This window comes from Rhinopithecus roxellana, chromosome 6, assembly GCF_007565055.1.
Source record: "Rhinopithecus roxellana isolate Shanxi Qingling chromosome 6, ASM756505v1, whole genome shotgun sequence".
Lineage (NCBI taxonomy): Eukaryota > Metazoa > Chordata > Mammalia > Primates > Cercopithecidae > Rhinopithecus > Rhinopithecus roxellana.
This window is the reverse complement of record NC_044554.1, coordinates 27003504-27028356: the sequence shown is the minus strand read 5'-3', so window position 1 is coordinate 27028356 and position 24853 is coordinate 27003504. Positions and strand designations below refer to the sequence as shown.

Here is a 24853-nt window from a genome sequence, read left to right as displayed (position 1 = left end):
GCTCAGCATTAGGGTGGTTAGCAAAGGCTTTTTAGAGAAAGACAAACTAGACACTATTGCTCTTGAAGGATGGATGCAACTCAGCAGCTACACGTACACAGGCATGAAACCACATGGCGAACTCAGGACTCAAAATTGTTCTGTATCTGGAACTTGTTTTAAAATGCACTCAGGCTTTGTTTTAGTCAGATAAGACAAGACACGCACAGAAATGACTGTCATGAAGGAAGACCTTTTTATTATCAGAGATAGATAGAAACAGGAGGCAAAAGATGCCAATAGGACCGTGCGGGGAAGCACCAGGGTCGGTCAGTAGGCAGAGAGAGTGAGGAGACGCACGGGCCAGCGCCTTATTGTGGTTTCCATGGGAAGGAAGGAGTGAGGCAGGGGAAAGCAGGCTTGAGATTAGCTAGTTTGAATAATTTCAGCAGGCTCCTGGGCTGTAGGGCCTGCCTCTGGATATGGGACTTATGGGATACCTGGACCTGAGGGTGATTAGTGCAGGGAGGTAGTAGCTTGATGTATGAGTTCCATGAAAAAAAATGTTGATGGGCTAGATGCAGTGGCTCATGCCTATAATTCCACTACTTTGGGAGGCCAAGGTGGGTGGATCACAAGTTTAGGAGTTTGAGACCAGCCTGGCCAACATAGTGAAACCCTGTCTCTACTAAAAATACAAAAAGAAATTAGCCGGGCATGGTGGCAGGTGCTTGTAATCCCATCCCATCTACTCAGGAGGCTGAGGCAGGAGAATTGCTTGAACCTAGGAGGCAGAAGTTGCAGTGAGCCGAGATTACGCCACTGAACTCCAGACCCTGCGACAGAGTGAGACTTCATCTCAAAAAAAAAAAAAAAAAGGTTGATGAATGAAGGGCTGTAGATTGATTGGTAGTCATTTGCTGTCTCTAAGAATTGGTTTCCCTGGAAAAGACAATCTCTCCCTAGTCAGTGATATCTCAGATAGTAGAGCATCAAGAATACAGAAAAAAAAAAAAATATATATATATATATATATAGTTAATACAAAAATATTGTATGTATGTAAAAAAAAATGAGAGTAGAGAGAGAATAAAGATTCAGATCATGGAAGAACTTGTTTGGTGAGGGTTTGGGCTGTATTATTAAGTATTGGAGAACTCTTGACAGATTTGGAGAAATACGGTAATACCTTAGACCTACGTTTGAGGGCAGTCCCTCTTAGCGGAGAGGAAGGTTGACTGAAAGAGTGTTAGGTCTGAAGACGTAGGGACTGAGCAGGAGGCAGCTGAAAGTGTCAGTGTGAAAGATGCTGCGGTGTAGAGTCTCATGGTGGTGGCTGGGATGGAGAGGAGGGGATAAAGATGAGTGAGATTTGTAATAAGATGTAGCCATTATAGTCCTTGACTGACTAACTGTGGGCAGCGGGGAAGTGATGTCTCTGTGGACACTCAGGTTCAGGTGAGTTGTAGGATGGCAGTGTCACAGCCAGGTCATGGAATGTGTGAGGTAAAAGGTGTTGGGTGGGAAAGATGAAGAATTCAGTTTAATTCTTGTTAAGTTTCAGGGGGCTTGTTGAAACGTCCAAACCAAGTTGTTTAAGAGGTAGTTGAATTTAAGTGTTTGGAACATGTCATTTTGGTCATAGAATACTGTTTCTAGAAGCTTAGGAAAGGAAGCAGAGAAGGCAGCACAGATAGAATTAATAACCTTAGAGAGGGGCAAAGAAACGCTTTCCTTTAAGAAAGAGAGTAAGGTTGAGAGCAGAATGTTGAAAATACTTGAAAAAGAAACTGATCCCTAGTTTGAAGAAGAAAGCAAGATTGAATGTCAGGAGGAGGATAAGGGTGGGTTAGGAGTGCAGTGAAGGTTTGGAATGTCCACCCTGAGCCACAGACACAGGAGATAATAGGCTCCTTCTAGCCAACATGATCCATTGAAACTGTCAGTCTTGGCTCCTGGGACCCAGGTAAGTTTGGAGACCTCAAATGTCTACAGTCTTTCAAATGTGCTGTTGTGTACTTTAGAGAGAGCACAGATGGCAGATTCTGGATGGACCCAAGCTCACAGTATTGAGAAATAATGGCTTGAATCATATTGGCAAGAAGGAGCCCATCGTCTCCTGTGTCTGTGGCTCAAGGTGGACATTCCAAACCTTCACTACACACCTTATCCTCCTCATGACATTCAATCTTGCTTTCCCCTGGAGCAAAAGATGGTTCTCTAGAATCATCTGGAGAAATGTTAAGAGCTCTACACTGGATGGAGAGAAAAAGTGGTTGGACAGTGGGAGATGCAGTTGGGGAAAATGCTGAGATCTTTGTGTAGTCATGATGAAGCCCACAGACATGAAGTTGTCAGGGAGTTCTAATGAAGGCTGTTGGAGCCAAGGATATTAAGAAATAGTGAGCTCTGATTCTTTTGCTTATCCACATGATTCAGGGACTCCTGGATAATGACAGAGTTGTTGGTGAATGAGGGGACTTAGGTCTTTAGATAGCCATGTTTATGTTTTATCTCTTAGTGCTTGAAAAGTTTAAAATGTAGGTTTAATAGCCAATAAATATTTCATACACAGTTACAATTACACTTTAACCCTGAGGTTCATTTACTTTAAGAAACAAATAATAAAACTTACATGTGAAAACATTATCTTTTTTCTAGCCAAGAGGATTCTTTGACTATTTGGTAGTCTAGTCATCTCCAAAGTGGAGTTCAAATATAAATCCTTATTATGACCTTGTGAAACAAAAACAGTCATTACTTTCTCAATTAATTCAGCCAGAGAAGTGTTTATTTTCTGTGCAGAGCAGGCAGCTTCCAGAAGTGCCAAATAGCCAGGGAAGGGTGGCGTTCATTCTAGAGAGGGAGGCGTTCCTAGTAAAGAAAGAGCAATCAAACAGGGTTGCAAAACCATCAGCTGTTTAATGACTCTAATGCCTTCTTGGGTCTCTTCTCCCTCCAAATAATATATCAGCGTTAAGGATATTTCTCCCAATGGCCATGTATTTGGCTTTCTAATTATTTACTTTCATTTCCAAATCAGTTTGAGTGTTCATGACACTCAAAGAGCAAGGAGGAAAGAATAGGAATGCCAGATGCATTGATGTTCGGTATGTCTCTGGCTGTTCACTCATTCACAAGCCAGCAGGTTAATTGATCGTAGGGTAGACTCTGAATATATCATGGTGCTAATGAATTTTTTGACCTTAGGAGATCTCCATGGAGCCCTTGCTGTTGGCCTTGTAGTGTGACTTTGTAGCTCAACAGAATTATAGTGAAACGTTGTGACTTAGGTCACCTTTAGAAGTACATTCAATTAAAAATAACTTGATTGCCTGTTGTACACTCTGTACATGTACTTGTGCGTGTATTTTAAAAATCTATTATTAGAGTCATTTTAACTTTGAAAAATAGAAATAAAATTAAGACTGTTGCTAATAATAAATTAGCTTCCAAAGTAGTAATTTTGGAAATGGGCTATCAAGATATTTACTTGCCTAAATTGATTTTTTAAAATCATTTTGGTGGACTCTTCTGTTGATACTCCTATTTCTATGGAATGGGGTAGGAATTGTTTCTATGGATGCCAGTCTTAATTCTCAAGTACATGTTACCCTTTACTTCTCAAACACAGCTGCAAGAATCCATGTGCTTGGTACCAATATTTAAAAATAGACTACACAGGCAAAGCAGTCTGTGCGTTCACAGGCAAGCATGATATTATTTTAGAGGTCTCTTCTAAATGTACGGCTGCACTGAGACAGCTCAAAGTATCAGGATGCCTCATATATACTCTGACACCTCTTCTTGTATGAATTATGATGTGCAGTTGGTCAGTCGGTTTGAGCATGGAGTGTTGTGACCAGAGTTATGAATGTAATTCCTACTGGGGGCATTTACTATAGCACAGAGGCAGTGAAATTATACCTGGGTCGTTTTCCACTGGCTGGCTACATGGGAAGATAGTGACTAACAGGAACAGGCATGAGCATATGTGGATCCCTCATTCCTAGTCCCTGTGTCCTGAGAAGGTCCACAGCATCATCTTCCCAATACAAAGAAAAGGTGTGCAGGTGAAAAGGAAATGAGTACCTTTAGTTTGAACTGGTAGTCCTGTCTGCCCTGGCTGAGAGACTGACCACAGGCTTTAGCCTTGCCTAAACCGACACTTCCATGTAACTGATGAGTCTTAATAACAGACATGTATTGGGCAGAAGCTACGGACCTTAGTCTCATCCTTACTTTATTATTTTTGCCATCCTTGTGTTCTCTAGGAATATTGATAAGAGACTAAGGACATTAAAGGACAGAGGCAGATGCCTTCAGTAGCTGCCCCAGAATAGAGGGGGTGGGAATAGTCAGGTCCTGACCTCCTTCCTGCAGCAAATTCCAGCAAGTGCTGTTATGTGCCACCTACACAGAAGAGTGGTGTCATATGCTCTGAGGCCACCGAGGCCTGCAGGCTTGTGCTCCACTTTCAGTGAGAAAGTGGGTGGCGTAGCTTGGAGAAGAGAAAACAGATTCCTACAAGAACAGATTTTAAATATATAATTCAGTTTTAGTCTTCTCAGAAATTGATCACAGCCAGTCATAAATCATGTTGGAGAGTCAGGAAATGATAAGCATCTGTCTTGGGCTAAACTCCTTTGGAGCAGACACTACATTTCACTGTTTTATAATGTGTAACACATGTTTACAGTATTCTAGCATTTATTCTGTATTACAGACTATTTAATAGACACCACGCACTTCCCATTCTGCCCCCAAATGCCCAACATAATAAGGAAGACAAGGGAAGCTGATTACTGGAGAAAAATTGTATACACATAGACAGTTCTTGATGAATTTTCATTGAATAAATGATATAATATAAAAAGTCTAGCAGAAATATAAATAGTTGAGCATTTTTACCAATGTGAACAAACACAAACAGGCTTGTGACAAATGGCCTGTTCAGTTTTACATTGCTGATACCAATTAACCTATGCACTACACTTGATGGTTTGTAAAGCATTTTTTATGGCAGTTAATACATTACCTACAATGAAGGAAGACAAAATTGCATGATCTGAAATAGATTCTTACCCTGTTCCTGCAAATGATACTTGTCCTGCTGAGATGTGCCTACCCTTTAAGCAAGACCTACTCTTCCCTTCACCTTTTGCCTAGGTCCCTGTACCTCTGACTTCACGGTAGCCAGGAGTGCCGTGCCCAGTTTGCACATTTGCCATCCATCTGAGGGGCATACATGTTCTTTATTGTGGGGATAAGATGAAGTTACCCTCAAAGGACTCTCTTTGCTTTCTGGACTGCCCCATGATCCTTTTCTGTCAGGCTCCAAGGTTTTCCGGTTTGCTCTGGGAGTAGCAGGAGGTATACCTTCTCTCGAGTACGGGGGAACTTTTATTTAATGGTGGTAAAATTACTGGCAGGGTTTGAATAAAGACTGCTTTCAACCCATTGACATTCCTTTTCCCTTGATTGTTTTTGATATGGAGTGAGTCATCTTCAGCTGGTAGATGGTGAAAATGTTAAGATCTTTCTGTTTATTTTTTCCAGATGCTCAGTGGTTCGTGCAGTTGGCAAGTTACTCCTCAGGGGCCAAGGCTGGTTCTGTAGGGAGTTTGGGGCGGGGGCGTAGGGGGAGTACAGGAGAACAACTGTCCCCACCATTCGCTCTTAATGTCCTGGGGAATTTTATTTTTAACCAAGTCAACTTGTGTGTCTTGGAGCTATAAAAGGGACTGTATTTAAAATTTTAAATCATAACTTCTGCCCACAGAAATTATCTGTTGTATTATACCCAGTAGACAAGAAACTACGTTTATTTCTGTGTTTTTCACTTTTTAAATTTTGTGTGTGGGAATGCTTCTGTTAACTCTTGTTTCCACGTCCACTACTATTTCCCCATTTCTTTTCTCAAGTCACATATAAGTAAGCATTTCTGGAATTATCATACTGCAAACTACATTCTTCCTGAAACATTGAAACACCTCAGGGAAACTTCCTGCATTCTCCTAAGGGTCTTCATTTGCTTGCTTGCTTGTTTGTATACCTGCTTATGTGTCTATTTTATATAAGACGCCAATATTGTGAATCTTTTTTCTGTTATGTGTGATTAAAACCAAACAAATATGATCAAAGCCGAATAAGAAAATGCTTCTGTGCATTCATAATGATGAGAACAACATGCAAGTGGGGGAAACTCCTGTTTGAAAATTTCCAGAACAGGAATTTGGTCTAGCAAACATGAAAGCAGTACCTGCTGAATCGTGCACGAGCCCCCACTCCCAGTATGCTTGCTACAGTGATATTCATCTCCCACAACATGATGATTACTTCTTTGGACAATACCAAACCCTTCTTCAGAAGCCTTATTTTGTAAACACTTACTTTAGAAGTAATGATCAATTGGCCAGGCACGGTGGCCCATGCCTGTAGTCCCAGCACTTTGGGAGGCTGAGGCAGGCAGATCAATTAAGGCCAGGAGTTCAAGAACAGCCTGCCCAACATGGTAAAACCCTGTCTGTGCTAAAATTACAAAAATTAGCTGGGTGCAGTGGCATACTCCTGCAATCCCAGTTACTGAGGCTGAGGCAGCAGAATTGCTTGAACCTGGGAGATGGAGGTTGCAGTAAGCAGAAATTGTGCCACTGCACTCTAGCCTGGACAACAGAGTGAGACTCCATCTAATAATAATAATAATAATAATAATAATGCTCAATAGAAATTTCAGCCTTCTTTTAAATTATTGAAAGAACATTTTCTTACAGATGTTCTAAGTCATCTATAGGAGCTATTTCTATAATTAGCTAGTTATAATGTCACAAACTTTGATAAGTTTTATGATAGGATTGCTTAGAAAATTTATTCAGGATTTAGAAGCTTGAGAAAACATAAAGGATATGATTTAGAACTTCAGTAAATGAAGGACTTTTGTACATTAGTTATTTTAGGGCTACAAACAATATTTATACATTCATATCTAAATTTACCCTGAAGGCTGAAAAACATTTATTAATAAGGGCAAGGCTTATAAAGTTAATGATATAATATCTTTTTCTTCCTAAATGTGATGCTTTAGAACACATCATTTGACTTATGTTAGAACTGATTTCATGTATTAAAAAATGGCATTGAAACAGGATTCTGTTCCATTTTGTTGTAAGTCCGTTTGGCTCTGTAATCCTTTAAAAACTATCTCTTGAAAAGATTTGTTATTTATATTTTCTCTCTACATGGAGTGTTATGGTCATGCATGTTACTATAAGTGTTGATGATGGTGAGTTCATTTTCATCCTTGGGCACCTGGATTACATTTGATATAATTGGCTGTGTTTCATGAATGCCCCCGTAGTTCTTGGCCCTCCAAAGATGATGAGGGGCTCTAGAATAATGGATGGTTAGGAGCGCTGAGGTTTTCTCTTCTGGAGTGTGATGCAATTAAAGAGAAAGAACAGTTGTGACTGTGTGGACACACACATGAAAACAGTCACCCAGCATGCTAGATACCTGATAAACTGCAACTGGGAGTTCTAAATAACATGGAAGCTTTGGCACTGGCGCCTGGTTTCCCACTTGCTGTTTACATCCTAAGGATATAAGAATAGGGAAAACCTTACACCAGCGCTACAAACTAGAAAGAGCATCATCATTATCGTAATGATAACTGTGATTTGCTGGATGCTTCCATTCGTTCAGGCACCCAGCTAAGTGCCTTACATGCATTATTCCTTCTTCTTCAAAACAACAACAAAATTCTGGTTTAGGTACACTGCTCTCTTCATGTAACTGGTGATGGCTCAAGGGGAGTCAAGTAACCAACCCAAGTTTGCATAACTTTGAAGCAATAGATTCTATATCTAAATCCAGTTTGACCTCTGAGCTCACCCCTCTACTGTTGTACTACCTATATCCTGAAAAATTAAGGAATGCCTGCTAGATTTAATGTCTGTATGACCAGGCTGAAGGATAAATAAGAACTGAGTCTTCCTGAAACCCTGTGATGCTCTGGAATAGAGCCAGCCAATGCCTACCCTCTTGTGTTTGGAGAGGCCAAGGTAGAAAGTGGGATAGGTAGGAGATGCTGATTGAAATCCCTTCTGTGACTGTGAAGGAGACGTACCAGAAAGTAGCATGGCAACAGTGCATGACTCAGACAGAAGCAACAACCTGAGAGCTGGTCATTCCCTTATACTCTGCAAGGACAGACAATGACAGACTTCCTTGTACCTAGTAAGCAGACACAGCCAAAGAGACTGCATATCCTTTACACAGACAGGGGAAAAAACCTAACTAGGAGCCCATTTATCTTGAAGGGCCTGCCATTGGCCTTTACTCTCTCTCACTCGAATGAAAGGGGCAATGAAATGTACATTTGTACCGGTCTACCTGCCTGGTATTAAAGAAGCATTTTAATGGCAACCAGCTGGACAGTAAATATATTCAGGAAGATTCTACCTGCATGCCCTGCTTATGGATAAACACCAGATCTGGGTTAACTCCTACTGGTCCAAGGATGGAGTAAACAAGAAAAAAGAAAACATAAGGCCCATGAAAGATCTTGCAGCATAGAACAAAGAAGATAGTGTAACATTTAAAATGCAAAGGAACAACTTATATTTGACAAAATTATTACAAGAAACGAATTTTAGAGTGTCGTTTTTACATACCATCTGTCTTGTGTCTTACAATTTGAAGAAACCTAGGCGTTGAAGTGAAGGAAGCCAGATTGTGAAGGGTGGACTAGCTGTGAAGCTAGGGAAGAGAAAGCACTGAATGGGGCATAGATCTTGGAGGCAGATTGCTGGGAGTGAGTCCAGACTCCCAAACTTCTAGTTATGCAGCTGTGGGCAAGTCCCTTGCCCTCTCTTGGTGCTACAGTTTTCTTATCTTTAAAATGAGCATCACAGTACCTACATAATATGATTGTTATGAAAACTTAAAGTGTATCAGCAGAATTAAAGCATGTATTGTAAGTAGTAGAAAAAATCAGCACTGTAAAAAAATTGAATCAGTAACAAACTTAAGAAGATCTCCTGGAACTCAGTGGAAAGGATTAAAGTGATAAAGTAGAAATGAAGATTCATGTATGTGCAAGATACAGAACGGAGATCCACCAGGAGAAAAATTGATGTTCCTCAAAGAGACTAGAACGAGTGGAATGAATGCTACCACCAAGATTTCACATAATTTTTAGATTAAAAGGGCTGTATGCCCAGAATATACCAGCTGCCACCAAGAATAATCTTAAATATTATGTATTTTAAGGTAAGAAAAAGAATTGGCTTAGTAAGGTAGAAAAACAGAAGGTTTACTGAAAAGGAAAAAAAATCCACGTGACCTCAGGCTTGGTCTTGCATACTCCTGAATTCAGGAGATGTTGAAATTAGTATCTACTGTTGTGAAGGTTACCACCTAAGCAGGTTTTTACCAGACAAGGCAGTGTTTGCATAAGAAGAAAACAGAAATCATCCTCAAAGTGGAAAGGATATAAAATATTTCCATCTAATAGCTGCTTGGAAAAAAAAAAATCTGAAAGATTCCCTAGTTGAAAATAAGCATAAAGAAATTAGGTGAGCCTGGGCAACATGGTGAAATGCTTTCTCTACAAAAAATACAAAAATTAGCCAGGAGTGGTGCTGTGTGCCTGTGGTCCCAGCTACTTGGGAGACTGAGCAGGGACGATCACTTGAACCCAGGAGGTCAAGGCCACAGTGAGCCATGATGGCACTCCAGCCTGGGGGACAGAGCAAGACCCTGTCTCCAGAAACAAACAGAAAGTGTACAAGAAGAGCAAGAAATCAGTTACTAGTTCTTATCCTTGGTTGGGGCATCAAAGAACTTAAGAGAATCAAGTGGACTTGCCATTGTGTGTTGACCCGACTCTGAATGTTTGCAGTTATGCAGGTGATTCTTATGAGTGGTCAGGATTGAGACCTACTGCTTTAGCAACTTGATTCAAGATAAAATAAATACAAAGAAAATTAGGCAAGTGAGGATATTACCAAAGATATCTGAAAATATTTCTTTTATTTTCAAATTTATGCAAATTTATTTGAAAATATAAACCTTTCTAAGCTATAAAAGCAAATTTTAATATATTAAGAAACAATTTTTTTCAACCACAAGACTTAATTTCATGAAAATGTCTTTTAAATGTATCTCTAATTTACATATAATTCCAATCAAAGTTATGATTGCTTATTTTTCAAAGCAGATGAAATCTAAATTGCATCTAGAAGAATAAGCTGGTTGCATAGCAGATTTTAAGAAATGAACATTGTGAGAGAGTGTCGTCCTACTGGTTGGTAGCATCTACTAATATAAATTAAAACATTAATATTGTTGAAGTATGAATAGAAAGACAAAGGAAACAATAGAAGATTCAATAACAGGCCCAGTGTTAAAGAGATAATACAGTTTATAATGATAAAAGGGACAATTTATCACAAAGACGTAAGTGCTTATGTGGCTGATAACAGAGCCTCAATTATATAGGAAGCAAACATTGACAATTAAAAAGAGAAATACACAATTTTATAATCATAGTAGCTTTTAATAGCTCTCTCAGTAATTAATAGAAGAGCTAGAAAACAACTCAGTAAAAACATAGAAAACAGAAACACCCTCAGCCACCTTGATTAATTGACATTTGTAGAGTATTAGATCCAATAATGCAGAAAACACATTCTGGTCAAGTGTATGTGATACATTTACTGAGGCAGACCATATGCTGGGCCATAAAACAAGTCTTAATTTAAATAATAGGTATTCAGTGACCTTAATAGACTTAAATGAGAAATCAGTCACAGTTAGCTATTTAGGAAAATTCCAAGTATCTGTGGATTTAAAAAAAAAAAAATGTCATGTGTCCAAGACAAAATCAAAAGGGATTTAGACAGTAATTTGAACTGAATGGCAGCAAATATACAACATGTCAAAACATTTGAGATGCCGCTAAAGCAGTGCTTAGAGGAAAATTTAGAGCTCTAAAGGTTTATGTTGAAAAGGAGAAAGATGTAAAATCAATGACCTATGTTTCTACTTTATGAAATGACATAAAAGGCAGGAAAGTAAACACAAAGTAAGTAGAATGGAAAACAATTTTGTTAAAAGCAGTCAATGAAATGCAAAATAGACATACAATAGGAAAAATACTAATAAAGATAAGAGTTGATTCATTGAAAAGATCAGCAAAATTGAAATACTCCTAGCTAGAATGAACAAGAAATAAAGAATGCGAATCACCAATATTAAGAATGGAAAAAGTGATTTATCATTATAGATTCTGCAGACTTTAAAAGGATATTCAGTAAATACTATGAATACTTTTGATAACCTAGAAAAATAGGCAAATTTCTTGAAAAAATACCACTTATAAAATGAATACAAGAAGGAATAAAAAATCCAAATAGCCTAGATTCTATTTTAAAAATTGAGTTCACTATCAAAAACTTTTTCCAAAAGGAAATTTCAGGCCTAGATGGTTTCCCTGGTAGATGGGTGAACTCATTTTATGAGGTCAGAGTATCGTAATCCCAAAACTGCAAAGGTATTAAAAAAAGAAAGAAAATTACAGAGTAATACTCCTCATAACTATAGATACAAAAAATCCTAAAAAGGCCAGGCGTGGTGGCTCACGCCTGTAATCCCAGCACTTTGGGAAGCCGAGGCGGGCAGATCACGAGGTCAGGAGATCGAGACCATCCTGGCTAACACGGTGAAACCCCATCTCTACTAAACACACACAAAAAATTGGCTGGGCCTGGTGGCAGGCTCCTGTAGTCCCAGCTACTCCGGAGGCTGAGGCAGGAAAACGGCATGAATCCCAGAGGCAAAGCTTGCAGTGAGCCGAGATGGCGCCACTGCACTCCAGCCTGGGCAACAGAGCAAGACTTTATCTCAAAAAAAAAAAAAAAAAAAAATCCTTAACAGAATATTAGCAAATTGAATTTCCAACAATATATCATAATCAAAGAGTTTAATATTCAAGCATCAAACAATAAAATTCACTGTATTAACAATATAAAGGACAAAAACCACATGTTTTCATTAATAGATGCAGAAAAATATTTGAAAAATTTCAACAGCAAACCAGGAATAGTAGAGAACTTCAAAGTGATAAAGGGTGCAGCTACAAAAAAAAAAAAAAGAAAAAAAAATGAAAACTGAAAAACAACAACAAAAAACCACACAGCCAGCATAATAATTGAGGGATGCAATTTAGACAGTAATAAGAAAAGCGTTTAGCACTTTTACAGCACTTTTGTTCAAGGTAGTGCTGAAAATCCTAGCCATTGCAAGATGGGAATAAAATAAAAAGCATAAAGAAGTAAAACTGTCACTTCTGCAGGTATTATTGCTTATGTAAAAATTCTAGGTAATCTTCAAAGACAACTACTGAAACCAAAAAAGGAATTTATAAAATGTGTAGAATTAAAAACTTTGTATTGAAAAATCAGTTATATTCCTACATACTATTAGAAAAAGAATTAGAAAGTGAAATTTAAATAATTTATTTGCAGTAGCATAAAAAATACAATACTTAAGAATAAACCTATGCAAATCAAAACCACAATGAGATACCATCTCACACCAGTTAGAATGGCAGTCATTAAAAAGTAAGGAAACAACAGGTGCTGGAGAGGATGTGGAGAAATAGGAACACTTTTACACTGTTGGTGGGATTGTAAACTAGTTCACCATTATGGAAAACAGTATGGCAATTCCTCAAGGATCTAGAACTAGATGTACCATATGACCCAGCCATCCCACTACTGGGTATATACCCAAAGGATTATAAATCATGCTGCTATAAAGACACATGCACACGTATGTTTATTACAGCACTATTCACAATAGCAAAGACTTGGAATCAACCCAAATGTCCATCTGTGACAGACTGGATTAAGAAAATGTGGCACATATACACCAGGGAATGTTATGCAGCCATAAAAAAGGATGAGTTTGCGTCCTTTGTAGGGACATGGAAACCATCATTCTTGGCAAACTATCACAAGAAGAGAAAACCAAACACCGCATGTTCTCACTCATAGGTGGGAACTGAACAATGAGATCACTTGGACTCGGGAAGGGGAACATCACACACCGGGGCCTATCATGGGGAGGGGGGAGGGGGGAGGGATTGATTGGGAGTTATACCTGATATAAATGATGAATTGATGGGTGCTGACGAGTTGATGGGTGCAGCACACCAACATGGCACAAGTATACATATGTAACAAACCTGCACGTTATGCACATGTACCCTAGAACTTAAAGTATAATTAAAAAAAAAGAATAAACCTAACAAAATATATTCAAAACAAAGCTTTTATACTGAAGACAAAATGAAAATTGCTGAGAGAATATAAAACGACTTACCAAACTCAATTAAAATTTCAGGAGACTTGTTTAAATCTTACAAACTGATTCTGAAATTTATGTGGAAAAACAGAGATCCTGGAATAACAAAAGCAATTTAAAAAAAGAAGAATTTTATAGACCTAACCTGCCTGATTTCAGCACTTATCATAAAGCAAAGAAACATACATATACCTCACAGAATAGAATAAAGAATCCAGAAATAGAGTCACATATGTGGTCAGTTGATTTTCAACAAAGGCATCCGAGATGTTCAATGGGTAAAGGCTAGTCTTTTCAGCAAATGATTGAAAAATTGGATCTATATGTGGAAAAATTGAACATCAACCTTTTTTTTTTCTAACACCATACACAAATATTGCCTCAAAGTGGATCATGAACTTAAAAGCTAAATACATACAACTTCCAGGAGAAAATCTTTAGACTTCAAATTAGACAAAGGTTTCTTAGCTGTTAAATAGAAGATGAAAAACATGAAACTTTAAAAAGTGGTTAAATTGGATTTCATCAAAATTAAAAACATACTCTCTAGAAGTAAAGACCTAATGGTAATATTTCAGTGCCCAGGGCAGAAATGGTGAGTTGGTTCATCTGTGCTCCAGTTGTTATTGATAGGCAGTGGCTGTCTGGAGTCTTATTAAGACAAAGTTGGAGGTTGTTCAGGATTCAGCTTTAAGTGCACTGATAATTTAATAATATCTACCTGGGCAAGAGAGTGGAACAGTGCAGCACTTGTATACCATTCTTGACCTAGTTAGGGAATAAAGGTGTTGTTATTTTCTACAGATGAGCATGGGCTCCCACATCTGGCTGAGATGAGCACTGATGAATGTGTGCAGGGTGGTAAGTGGCATACAAGGCCAAAAGAAAGTGGTGGGAGATTTCAGAAAGGAGAGAGTTTACTTCTGGCTCTGACTTCTGTGAAACCAAGCCTCTCATGAATTCTGTTAGTGTGGTCTGTACTTTGAGAGAAAATTGGTGGTTTATCGAAGTATGCCTTCCAGATTTTAGCTTTGGGAACAAAATAAATCAAAGTCTTGGTATGATTCATGATATGCATTATGTATATTCCTGGCATGACAATTTCCACACCTCCAGATTATGATGTCTATGAGCAGGTAGGACATTGTAGGTGACAGAAAGGTTGGGGGATGAAGGTGGGAGGCGAGAGGGAAGAGGAAAAGCTTACCTCTTCTCTGACATTCTCAGCATTGCACAGAAAATCATTTGACACCATGACAATCTCCTTGACTTCTGTGGCTCAAGTGTATCTTCACACATAGATGTGGTATCTGAGATGCAGACACTGAAATGAACTCAGTTCTTTTGGCATTTAAGTCGTAATTCTAGAAGTTATTTTTAGTTCCTGGCCAGTGAATTTCTAAGGCTTTCTGATCATTGAAGGGCTTTGGGCAGTGATTATCCTTCCCCAGACGACTGTGTAACTTTTATATTGCTATTCCACTCTGCAGTCACCCAGCCATTCCATATGTGTGTGTGTGTGTGTGTGTGTGTGTGTGTGTGTGTGTGTGTGTGAGAGAGAGAGAGAGAGAGAGAGAGAGAGAGAGAAGGAGAAAAGAGAGAAAGTACGTGAATGTGTGAATTCACTCCTCTGCATTCAACCCCTCTTAGAGCGAGAATGAGTTCTGAGGACCATGGTGTATCTCTGGCTTCCCATTCCCTTTTATTTACAAGTAGGAATTTCCCCCTTCCTTCTTAAAAGAGCTTTTAATGTTAGTGTTTTTTAATGTTGCTCTACTTGAACTCCTTAACACTAAGACAGAGATTTACAGCTGGATAGATAAATTTTTATGTTGACTGTTTGAAAAATCTCTATGTATTTTCTATCCTTTTTGATTTTGAGTCATAGAATTTCAGGGTTTGAGAGGGATATAACAGTTTAGAAGCCAAGGACCTTCCTGACTTTTGAGACTTCTGAGTTACATTTCTATCATGTGTTTTTTTAGCCTGTGTTTGAAACACAGCTGGAGACAGAGATTTTTGTTCCAATCAAATGCAGCTTGTTGTATCTGTGGAAAAGCTTTGACCCTTAAAAATTCTTTATTATATTAGCCATAATTTTATTCCTTGGGAATCACGTAAATAAATCTTCAAACACCTCTTTAAACATAAAATGCTTTCAGATATTGAAAGAGCACCATCATGCCTCTGGAAGGCTTTTCCTCTTTCAAGTGTCCCTAGTTCTTTCTGCTCTTCCTCTTCAGTGTTGTTTTCAGATCCTTTTGCTCTTGATTGTTCTTTGAATACTTCAGCCAAAAGTGAGTCCAGAGGTCCAATTCTGATACCTGTTATCTACTGAGTAATGAAGTCTGGGGTTGAGTTGCTGGTTTGGAGAAGGGACAGTGTCTATTTCATGGTTTGCTGGCTCAATATCTTGTTGATTGACACCCCTAAGTGTTTTTCATGCTTGCTTCTGTGTTTGTACTCAAGAACTGACTCACATTTCTTCCTGAAAAAGTCCGTTTTGTCAGACTGGACTCAACATTTCGACCATCCGCTGTGGCTTTTTGTATTATTGGCACCCAAGATAGTGACAGCTGTGTTTAGTGGGTTAGAGCTGAGTACAGAATTCCTTAGCAGTCTTCTTGCAGTTAGATCTATATTAATGCTGGTTTTTTGTTATTTTTTGTTATTCTTAGGTAATCAGTGGTTTGTGAAAGCGTATCTAGAAACCATTTTTATCACTGGATTTTAAACTTAAATGATATAATATATTCTGTGCAGATTCTTGAAAAACTGTTTAAGTCTGATTAGATCATGTTAGTATATGGTCAGTAATAATGGAAGTACAAATACAGCATATAGAAAACTAACTTTTGAGAACATTGTCATATTTTTGTCTTTCTTTTAAACCTAATTTCTTGTACTGGTTTAAAAAATGTTGTAAACAATAATTATTTTTGAAGCCTTTTCTAATGTTCCAAAATACTCTAGTCATAATTGTCTTTCAGTGCTTAAAAATGTAGGCTTTAGAGTAAGACTTGCCTGGGTTGAGTATCAGCTGCTGTTAAAGTGACCTTCGGCAAGCATATTAAGTTTTCTAAGCCTCAGTCTGCTTATTTATAAAATGTGAATTAAAATAATGGTTATCTTCTGGGCTTATTTTTAGGACAAAATGAATAAAAAGCACCTAGCAATAAATAGTGTCAATAAAAGTTATCTTTTGTTAGTATTATTTTTAAAATTATTACAGAATCATTTTGGCTTTTCATAAAATGAAAAGCTTATAAGCTTGTCAGTATGTTTTGAAATTGATAGTATGTTTTATAATGTTTTAATTATGACTCACAGTACAAGTTCTAGTTTCCATTTCTCAGAGGATTACATGCTATAGGAAAGGTTGTATATTTTAAGTATGCTTTCTTTTATTTTTATTAATCATGTCAAAACTAGTTCAATTGATTATATCAAATAAGGAAAGCCAAAGTAGGAACCTCATGTATATGAAATCCTTGGTAATAATGGTCGTCTTCCAACTTCCTGCTTGCGACATTCTCAACAAGATCTTCTAAAACTTCACATTCTGATGAAATTATATGTATATGTGTGTGTATATGTGTGTGTGTGTGTGTGTGTGTGTATATATATATATATATTTTTTTTTTTTTTTTTCCCCGAGACGGAGTCTCTGTCACCTAGTCTGGAGTGCAGTGGTGCAATCTTGGCTCACTGCAAGCTCTGCCTCCCAGGTTCACGCCATTCTCCTGCCTCAGCCTCCCGAGTAGCTAGGACTACAGGCGCCTGTCCCCATGCCCAGCTAACTTTTTTTTATTTTTAGTAGACACAGAGTTTCACTGTGTTTGCCAGGATGGTCTCAATCTCCTGACCTCATGATCTGCCTGCCTTGGCCTCCCAAAGTGCTGGGATAACAGGTGTGAGCCACCACACCAGGCCAAACTTATATTTTTATACATCAGTGTGGCTAGGTTTAAGAGTTCCTTTAAGAGTCTGTTTTTATTATTACAACTAGTTCGTGTCTTCATAATGACTCATTTCCCTAAAGTGCATTTCATTCTCAAGTAATTCTGATGCATAAACCAAGACATTCTCTACACATTCATCTCTTTCTTTTTTAGGGTCAGGCCTCCTCAAGCCCAGCATAATAAACATTTCAAGTCATTTTTTGTTACATGGTCTCCTTACCTATTAAAACATGTCTATATTGTTGATCTGCCTTTATTAAACCTAATGTAATACATTAAAAATTAAAAATAAGCACTCTGTTGCAAAGTAAGATTTTAAGAACAGTAAACTTTTTACAAGAATGTTAGAAGGAATACACATTTTGTTTGTTGAAAAGTAGGTAAACTGAGGAGATTTCAAGTGGCTTGGACATATGTTTCATTACAGATGTTTCCTTGAATCCAAATTAAGCTAAACTCTGAACCTTTTGACATGAGCACAAGAAGAAGAGGTGGCACTGAGAGTTGGCAGTTCATGGGGAGACACATGGGTGAAGGAGGGGAACCATCCCAAGCAACACAAAGGCCTGGGGCAAAAGAGTGCTGAAAGGCTTTGAACAGAGAAATGACTGAGAAGATTTCCATTTTAGAAAGACTACTCCGACAACTGTGTGGTGTACAGAGTGGCTCCATGCTGCACAATTCAGGGGGTGCAAAGAACAATGATCATTACAAAACATGGCGAACCATAGAAAGCCAACTGATATACCCTGTAGTTCTCCTGGAACTGCTGTCATCTGGCTTTAGGCTGGAGAGTTGATGAATCCTTCCTGGGATCTTAGCTTTCTATGTTGGGCAGTGGGTGAACTGATTCTTAGCTATCATTTTCTCTAGAATTAGTCCTGCATAGAGGAGTCTGACATTGGCCTAACTTCCTCTCCAGGTTCCTGGGAAGATTGCCCCCCTGGGAAGGAGACTTCCCTCCAACAGGGAAATGTGGTCTGAGCTCTTTCTTCAAGGATACATCTGCTATTTTCCTAAGTCTGTTAGATGCTACCTTTATTCAGTCAACAAGTATGCGTTATGCACCTGTTTTTTGCCCTGTAGTGGGTTGGATGTGTCAGTTAAATACAAGTACCCCCACTTAAAAGGAACTCAAGACAAAATGCTTAAGAGAAGATATAGGCCAGTGAGTCCCGGAGTGACTGGTCTCTTCCCATAAATCACAGATGATAAATTGGGTGTCCTGCTGTCCAAACCAGTCCTGCCGGTTGTATTTTGTTTCACTGGCAAAGTGTCATGATTTAAAAAACAAAACAAAACAAAATGTAGATGCCTTTTGCTAGAGCATATCATCTCTAGTTCCCCCAAAGTCTGCCATTTCACACTGATTAATAGCATACGAAATATACACACTGATGTTGGCTACCTGGCTCCTGCATGCATTTGTGGGAGTCAGCACTGCCTAGCATCCTAATAGTGGGGAGCCTGTTGTTGGATCTTGAAATTTCCAAGTCACCAAAAGTTCCTAGATAGATAATTGGATCTACTATATTTGCTATTCCTCCATCTGGGAAAACTCATCCACTGGTGGTAGGATATATGTATATAGAAAAGTAACTCTATTTGTCTCTGGGAGTAATTTTAAAAATACATGAGTATATATTATTCCAACATTAAATATATCAAAATATTTTTTAAAATTAGTTATTAGTGGATAATTTGTCATATTCTATGTTGTGAGTACACTGAATTTATATTATAGCATCGTCTTCATGTCCTATTCTTATTTAATCTATGACTTTTCACCATGGAATCAAAATGGGCAACTGCATTCTAATTTATAAGCCTGATAGAAAGCCTGACCAAAAAGCACATTTTAGTTGTCAGAATTACATATTTCTAGAAACCCTTGCTATAAGACAAGAATATCAAAAGTGCATGTTGAATATATGTAATATATACAAATAAATGCATATGTGGTCATAGAACAACATTATTTCCTGTCATCTCTGAAAATAATAAATATGAGTTTAGGAGTCAGTTTAATGTTAATGAAGAACATGTGGTCTTTGACATTCATTTTGCCTGGTTTCCATGCTTTTAGGGACTTAGAAATGAAAGAATGAGATCAGATTTGTTGTCTAAACTCAAGGTGTCTTAAGCAACAAATGATACCACTTCATTTCTCTCATTTTGACAACTAAAGATATCAGCAACACAGTTGCATAGCTAGTTAGCAGCAAAAACAAAACCACTGTATCTATCCTTAAAGGACTCTAATGTACAGTATTTTATACTTCATAAAGGGTAAATGTCAGTCCATATTTGTGAAGCAAATAAATTGGCGGTTTTAGGCTGGCACGGAGGCTCACTCCTGTAATCCCAGAACTTTGGGAGGCTGAGGCAAGAGGATTACTTGAGCTTAGGCGTTCAAGATCAGCCTGAGCAACATAGTGAGACTTCTTCTCTACCAAAAGTTTAAAAATTAGCTGGGCATGGTGGCACATGCCTATAGTCTCAGCTACTCGGGAAGCTGAGCTGTGGGAAGATCACTGAAGCCTGAGAGTTCAAGGCTACAGTGAGCCGTGATCACGCCACTGCACTCCAGCCTGAATGACAGAGCAAGACCCTATCTCAAATAAATAGGCAGTTTTATGTTTATCAACCTGTACACGTATCATTATACAACATTTTCAGCAGAAAAAAAATTCATCTGCATTTAACAGTGTCACAATGTGACTCAGTTAAAACTAGTAATTTTAAAATAAAAACAAACACAACAAAAATACACATGTAAAAAACCATTTCACACCAGTTAAAAAGAAAAAAATACTTTTTGACAATGAAATCTGTTGGGTAAAACTGGAACTAGGTCTGTGATATATGTATTTACCTCTTTTATTATACAAACAATCAATTTTAACCCACTTATCAAAAAGTTTATTCAGGCTTAAGAATAACCTGCATGTTAAGAAATTGCTTGATTAGTGTTACAAGTACTGTACATCATAAAATATGTTGTATGGGTGAGTAGACATCAGGCAATTACAATGGGTTGTTAAAATGTCAGTTTCAGCAGATAACTCATTGTAATGAATATCAGATACTCAAGTGAGGACCAAGATGCAAATTTTCATAAGAAATATTTAAAAGCTAGTGTTGACTTTTAAACCTTTCATCCACATCGAGGGTATAAAATAATGTAGTTTTTGGAGATTAAAGAAATGTTTCTATCAGAGAGCATTTCTCTGCAGAGAATTCTGCTGAGTCCTGCCCCATTCAGTTGCTTCTCCCTTCATCTGAAGAGAAGAGGGGTTCAGAGAGACTTTTGAACGACATAATAGGTTTTTTCCTGCAGATCTTGGTGGGCTCAGTGAAGGTGGGGCTGAACAAGCAGCCATTCTGTGGACGTGAAGGAGAGGTAGATGTGGGGATCATCTTGTAGAGACTCCCAGCTTTTGTTTAGATAAAGATCCATGAGTGTTTCCTGTAGACCAGGTTGGGCCATGGTCTTGAAATGGTAGGAATGAGATTGATTAAAGTCCTCTTCAATAGGGAAGTCTGTAGAGAACATGGGACCTCAGTTGTCAAAAGGTGCATTCCCAATGCTGATAAGGAGAGTATGCAGGGCTGGGCTTCATGGGTGTGCAACCTGAGCAGTCACAGAGGCTGTGCATTTAGAAGGGTCCCTTGTCTGGTTAAATGTTGTGCTGTTGCCATATTGAAATGCTTAATAATTCTGAACAAAAAGCCCATGTCTTCATTTTGCAGTGGGTCCTGCAGATTATGTAGCTTGTCCCACATTTATGGCCTACATTAAAGAAACTGTAGATGAAGGGGTCCCAGCAGTGCAAGAGGGGGTGTTCCTCTAAGAAAACACCAAGTACTTCATGGGAAAAGAGTAGACTTTATTCTTCACACTGGGTTGGTAAAGCTAGCTGGCCAACTGAACCAGTCAGGTACGGCATTCCTGCTCCCTTCACCACTCCTTTATCATCTACCTCCAGTCCTTTCCAACCCAGAGGTGACTAAAACAGCTTAGAAAGAGGGGGACAAGGTTTTGGGAAAAGGAGAGAGGTTTTCATATATACCTCTTTGCCGGGTGGTAAATGTTAGCTTGCAGCAGATGCTAGCTGAGGAAGGGAGGTTGCCATACCACTGAATGAATATGGGCATTCTGATAACCAAATTAAAGCTGTTTTGACTCAAAGTGACTGTAGGTCTTTTATTAAATTAAAACAATTAGAAAAAATCAGAGTTATCGAAGTGTTCATCCAAGGGTGGGAGAAGAACTACTACACTGAATAATACTAAGAAAAATGTGAAGGACAAAATGAAATTGCTTTTGAAATTGCATCTCTCAAGTGATACTTATTCAGCGTATTGATTACGTAATTGAATTTAAAGAATCTAGAAACACAAAGTGCTTTTAACTCATAAACTTGATCTTTTAAGTTTAAAGTGGTCTTCTGAAAGCTAGCTTAAATTTCATGGTGAAACTGGACTTTTTGTAAATTTTATTTCTTAATCGAAGTTGATAATAAGGAAAGAAATATTAGATTTTTCCCATTTGTCATTAGTTTTGTGTTTATCTAGTTGTTGGCTTGCTGATAGTGGACTAAAATGGAAAAGTGTAGTTTTCCAATTCAGTTCCCTTTAATATGGAACTGTATGGATTAATAATATTTCTTCAAAAAACAGGTTTAATGTTTTGGACAAATAAGCTTGATTTATTTTAACTCAATTTTTCTACTGGCAGTGACATAGATTTTTTTCATTCTAGTGGCTCTTCCAAAATGACCTGAATTAGGAAAATGTTGCTAGTTTTTAATACATTTCTACTGCTCTTTTCCATTTTTATGCAATGACTTTGTAGGCTAATTATAGAAAATTGCATTTGGCCCTCATTACGTGGGTGTGAAATTAACTTTGTCGCTGATGGACTGACATTTAGAGTATAATTAAGTTGCATTCTTTCCTGGGATTCTGTGAACTATATTTTAATGCCCTTCGGTAAGAAGGAGATAGATGTCTTTTTAAATTTTCTGCAGGCTGTTGTAGTTAGTCAAATTTTACAAACTACAAATATTGTGATTTATTTTTACATTAAAAAATTTTATTTTTTTAATTAAAATTTTTACATTAAAAATTTCACAAAGAATTTTCTTCTTACCAGACATCCATGTGATTTCCTTCTGGCTATAAAAAAAACTTATAGGGGATGTTTTCTATGAGTGATTTAAGCTGATACTATTTTAAATATAAGTGCTATCAATATAGAGATAATTTTATTTTTGAACTTTTGCTAAAAATTATTTTGATTGTCAATATTTCTGATTTTACATTAAATTAGAAAAGACTAGGTGGAGTGTGGCGGCTCCTAGCACTTTGGGGAGGCCGAGGCTGGGGGATTACTTGAGCCCGGGAGTTTGAGACCAGCCTGTCCAACAAAGTGAGATCCCATCTTAATTTAAAAATCAAAAAAATAGCTGGGTGTGGTGGCTTGCACATATAGTTCCAGCTATAAGACAGGCTGAGGCAGGAGGATTGCTTGAGCCCAGGAGATTGAGGCTGCAGTGAGCTGTGACTGTGCCACTGCGTTCCAGACTGGATGACAGAGCAAGACCCGGTGGAGTGGGGGGGGGGCGGGGGCGGGAGTGTGTGGAGGCGGAGGTAAAAAAAAGACTGCTCCTTAAATTCTGATCCTTGAGGAGTAGGACATCATGGGAAATAACTATATTTGCATAATTTGCAATGTAAGATACAATATTCTTAAAGGAAGAAAATTTGAAAGCAGATGGAATGGCATTCCAGGCTAGTCGGAGACTGGGGGTCACATTTGCCTCTCACTCACCACTGACATCATAAGCCATTACTCATAGCAGTTGGGAATACCATTTGGAAGTGTAATCACAAAACCTTCTTGAAAATATCTTTCTGTATATTTTCATTTCTTTCTTCAACACATTTCTCTAACTTTGTTCCAGGCTCGCAGGAAGGAGGTATTTATCCAGGAACGGTATGGGAGATTTAATCTAAATGACCCGTTCCTGGCACTCCAGAGAGACTATGAAGCAGGTGCTGGTGACAAAGAGAAGAAGCCAGTTTGTACCAACCCCCTCTCCATCCTTGAAGCAGTCATGGCCCACTGCAAGAAAATGCAAGAAAGGATGTCCGCACAGCTGGCTGCTGCTGAGAGCAGACAAAAGAAGGTATTGAGATGTTCAAATGGTCATTTCCCCCACAACATGATGTTGAATGAGGAGATCATCTCCAAAGTTGTTGTTTGTTCTTCAGCATTATATTTTCAGACAGGATTGCAATAAGTACTTAGAAGTACAAAAGGCTGACAGATTCTTTAAGCCAATGTAACCTAGTGTTTAAAATGTAACTCAAAATAACACTAAACCATAAAGGAAGTATAACAGAAAAATTATGTTTCTGATAATGGTTACTTTGATACTTTCTTTAAAATCTCTCTCTATATGTATGTTTTTGGACTTCCTAGTGCCTTCTAGAAAATATGCTTAGCTGCTAGGTAGGTTAATCCAGTGATAAACCAGCACTCTTTGATCGTATGGTAACATCCCAACTTATTGTATACAGCTTCTGTCTAAAATAGTTATTTGCAATTAGAAATTATTTTATTATTTCTTATTTTTGGTGGGGGAAAATGAAAATAACATGAAGAAAATGGAATGCACGTTTGCAGTGGTATATCCAGTCTCAATGTGTCATCTTAAAGTCCTGGTTAGTGTTAGACTCACCTCTGGGATGTGAGAGCTGTGTCAGCTGCAGACCTCAAGCCTCCTGGTCACATGTGTTTCATTTAAACCAACCTCCTCTTCCTCTCCCCCTCCTCCACCATCGCACACATATTCCTTTCACTTGAGTATCTGCTTCAAAGAGTACAAAGTTCAATAAAACTTATGATGATCAGCTATAAGGAAATAGAAATTTAAATTTTGCCCTTCCAATATGCTGCCAAGACTATTGATGCCTTTTATTAGAAAAGAGAGTGAGAAAGCTAGAAGCTCATGCTGTGTGGTTTGATTAAAATTAAAACTAATGTGTTCTCTCCATCATTATTATTAAAGCATAAATTAAAATGTTTCTTTTAGTTGGCCTTTTCAGATAACTTCTAATATATGTAACACTAGTTGACGGTAAACCTGAATGCATTATACTTACAAATGTTTATGGTACATATTGTCATTTAATGTGTGTCTTTTCCCTGAAATTTTATCTTTACATTAACATATAAATGTTAGTGTTCTGGTGTAGGTGCTGCAAAAAAGGAAACATTTTTCTCAGTATGTTGCATGGTAGGAAACTAAAGCACTGAGTAAAATAAGAAAAATAGAAGGCTTTCCATAGATGTAAGGGAAAATCAGAGTTTTACTCTGGACTTTGCAAGCCCTCTACAAAACCCTGCAGACAACCACTAAGATATCTGGAGGTTTTCAAAACTCCCCACAAACCACATAAACAAGAGCCAGTGAATTTCAGCTGATGTCACTGAAACTCATTTGTATTTCTTGGATGGGATATATTTCAATTAT

At 38.0% G+C, this 24853-nt stretch overlaps 1 protein-coding gene across 2 annotated transcripts in view; it reads left to right on the top strand.

The window, feature by feature from the left end:
- The window catches only part of CTTNBP2 (cortactin binding protein 2), a 166567-nt gene that overhangs the window by 39663 nt on the left and 102051 nt on the right, over positions 1-24853 (top strand). For both annotated transcript variants that reach the window (XM_010389331.2, XM_030933371.1), the window contains exon 3: positions 23279-23503. In XM_010389331.2, coding sequence (XP_010387633.1) covers positions 23279-23503 — 225 coding nt within the window. The remainder of the gene's footprint in view (positions 1-23278; positions 23504-24853) is intronic.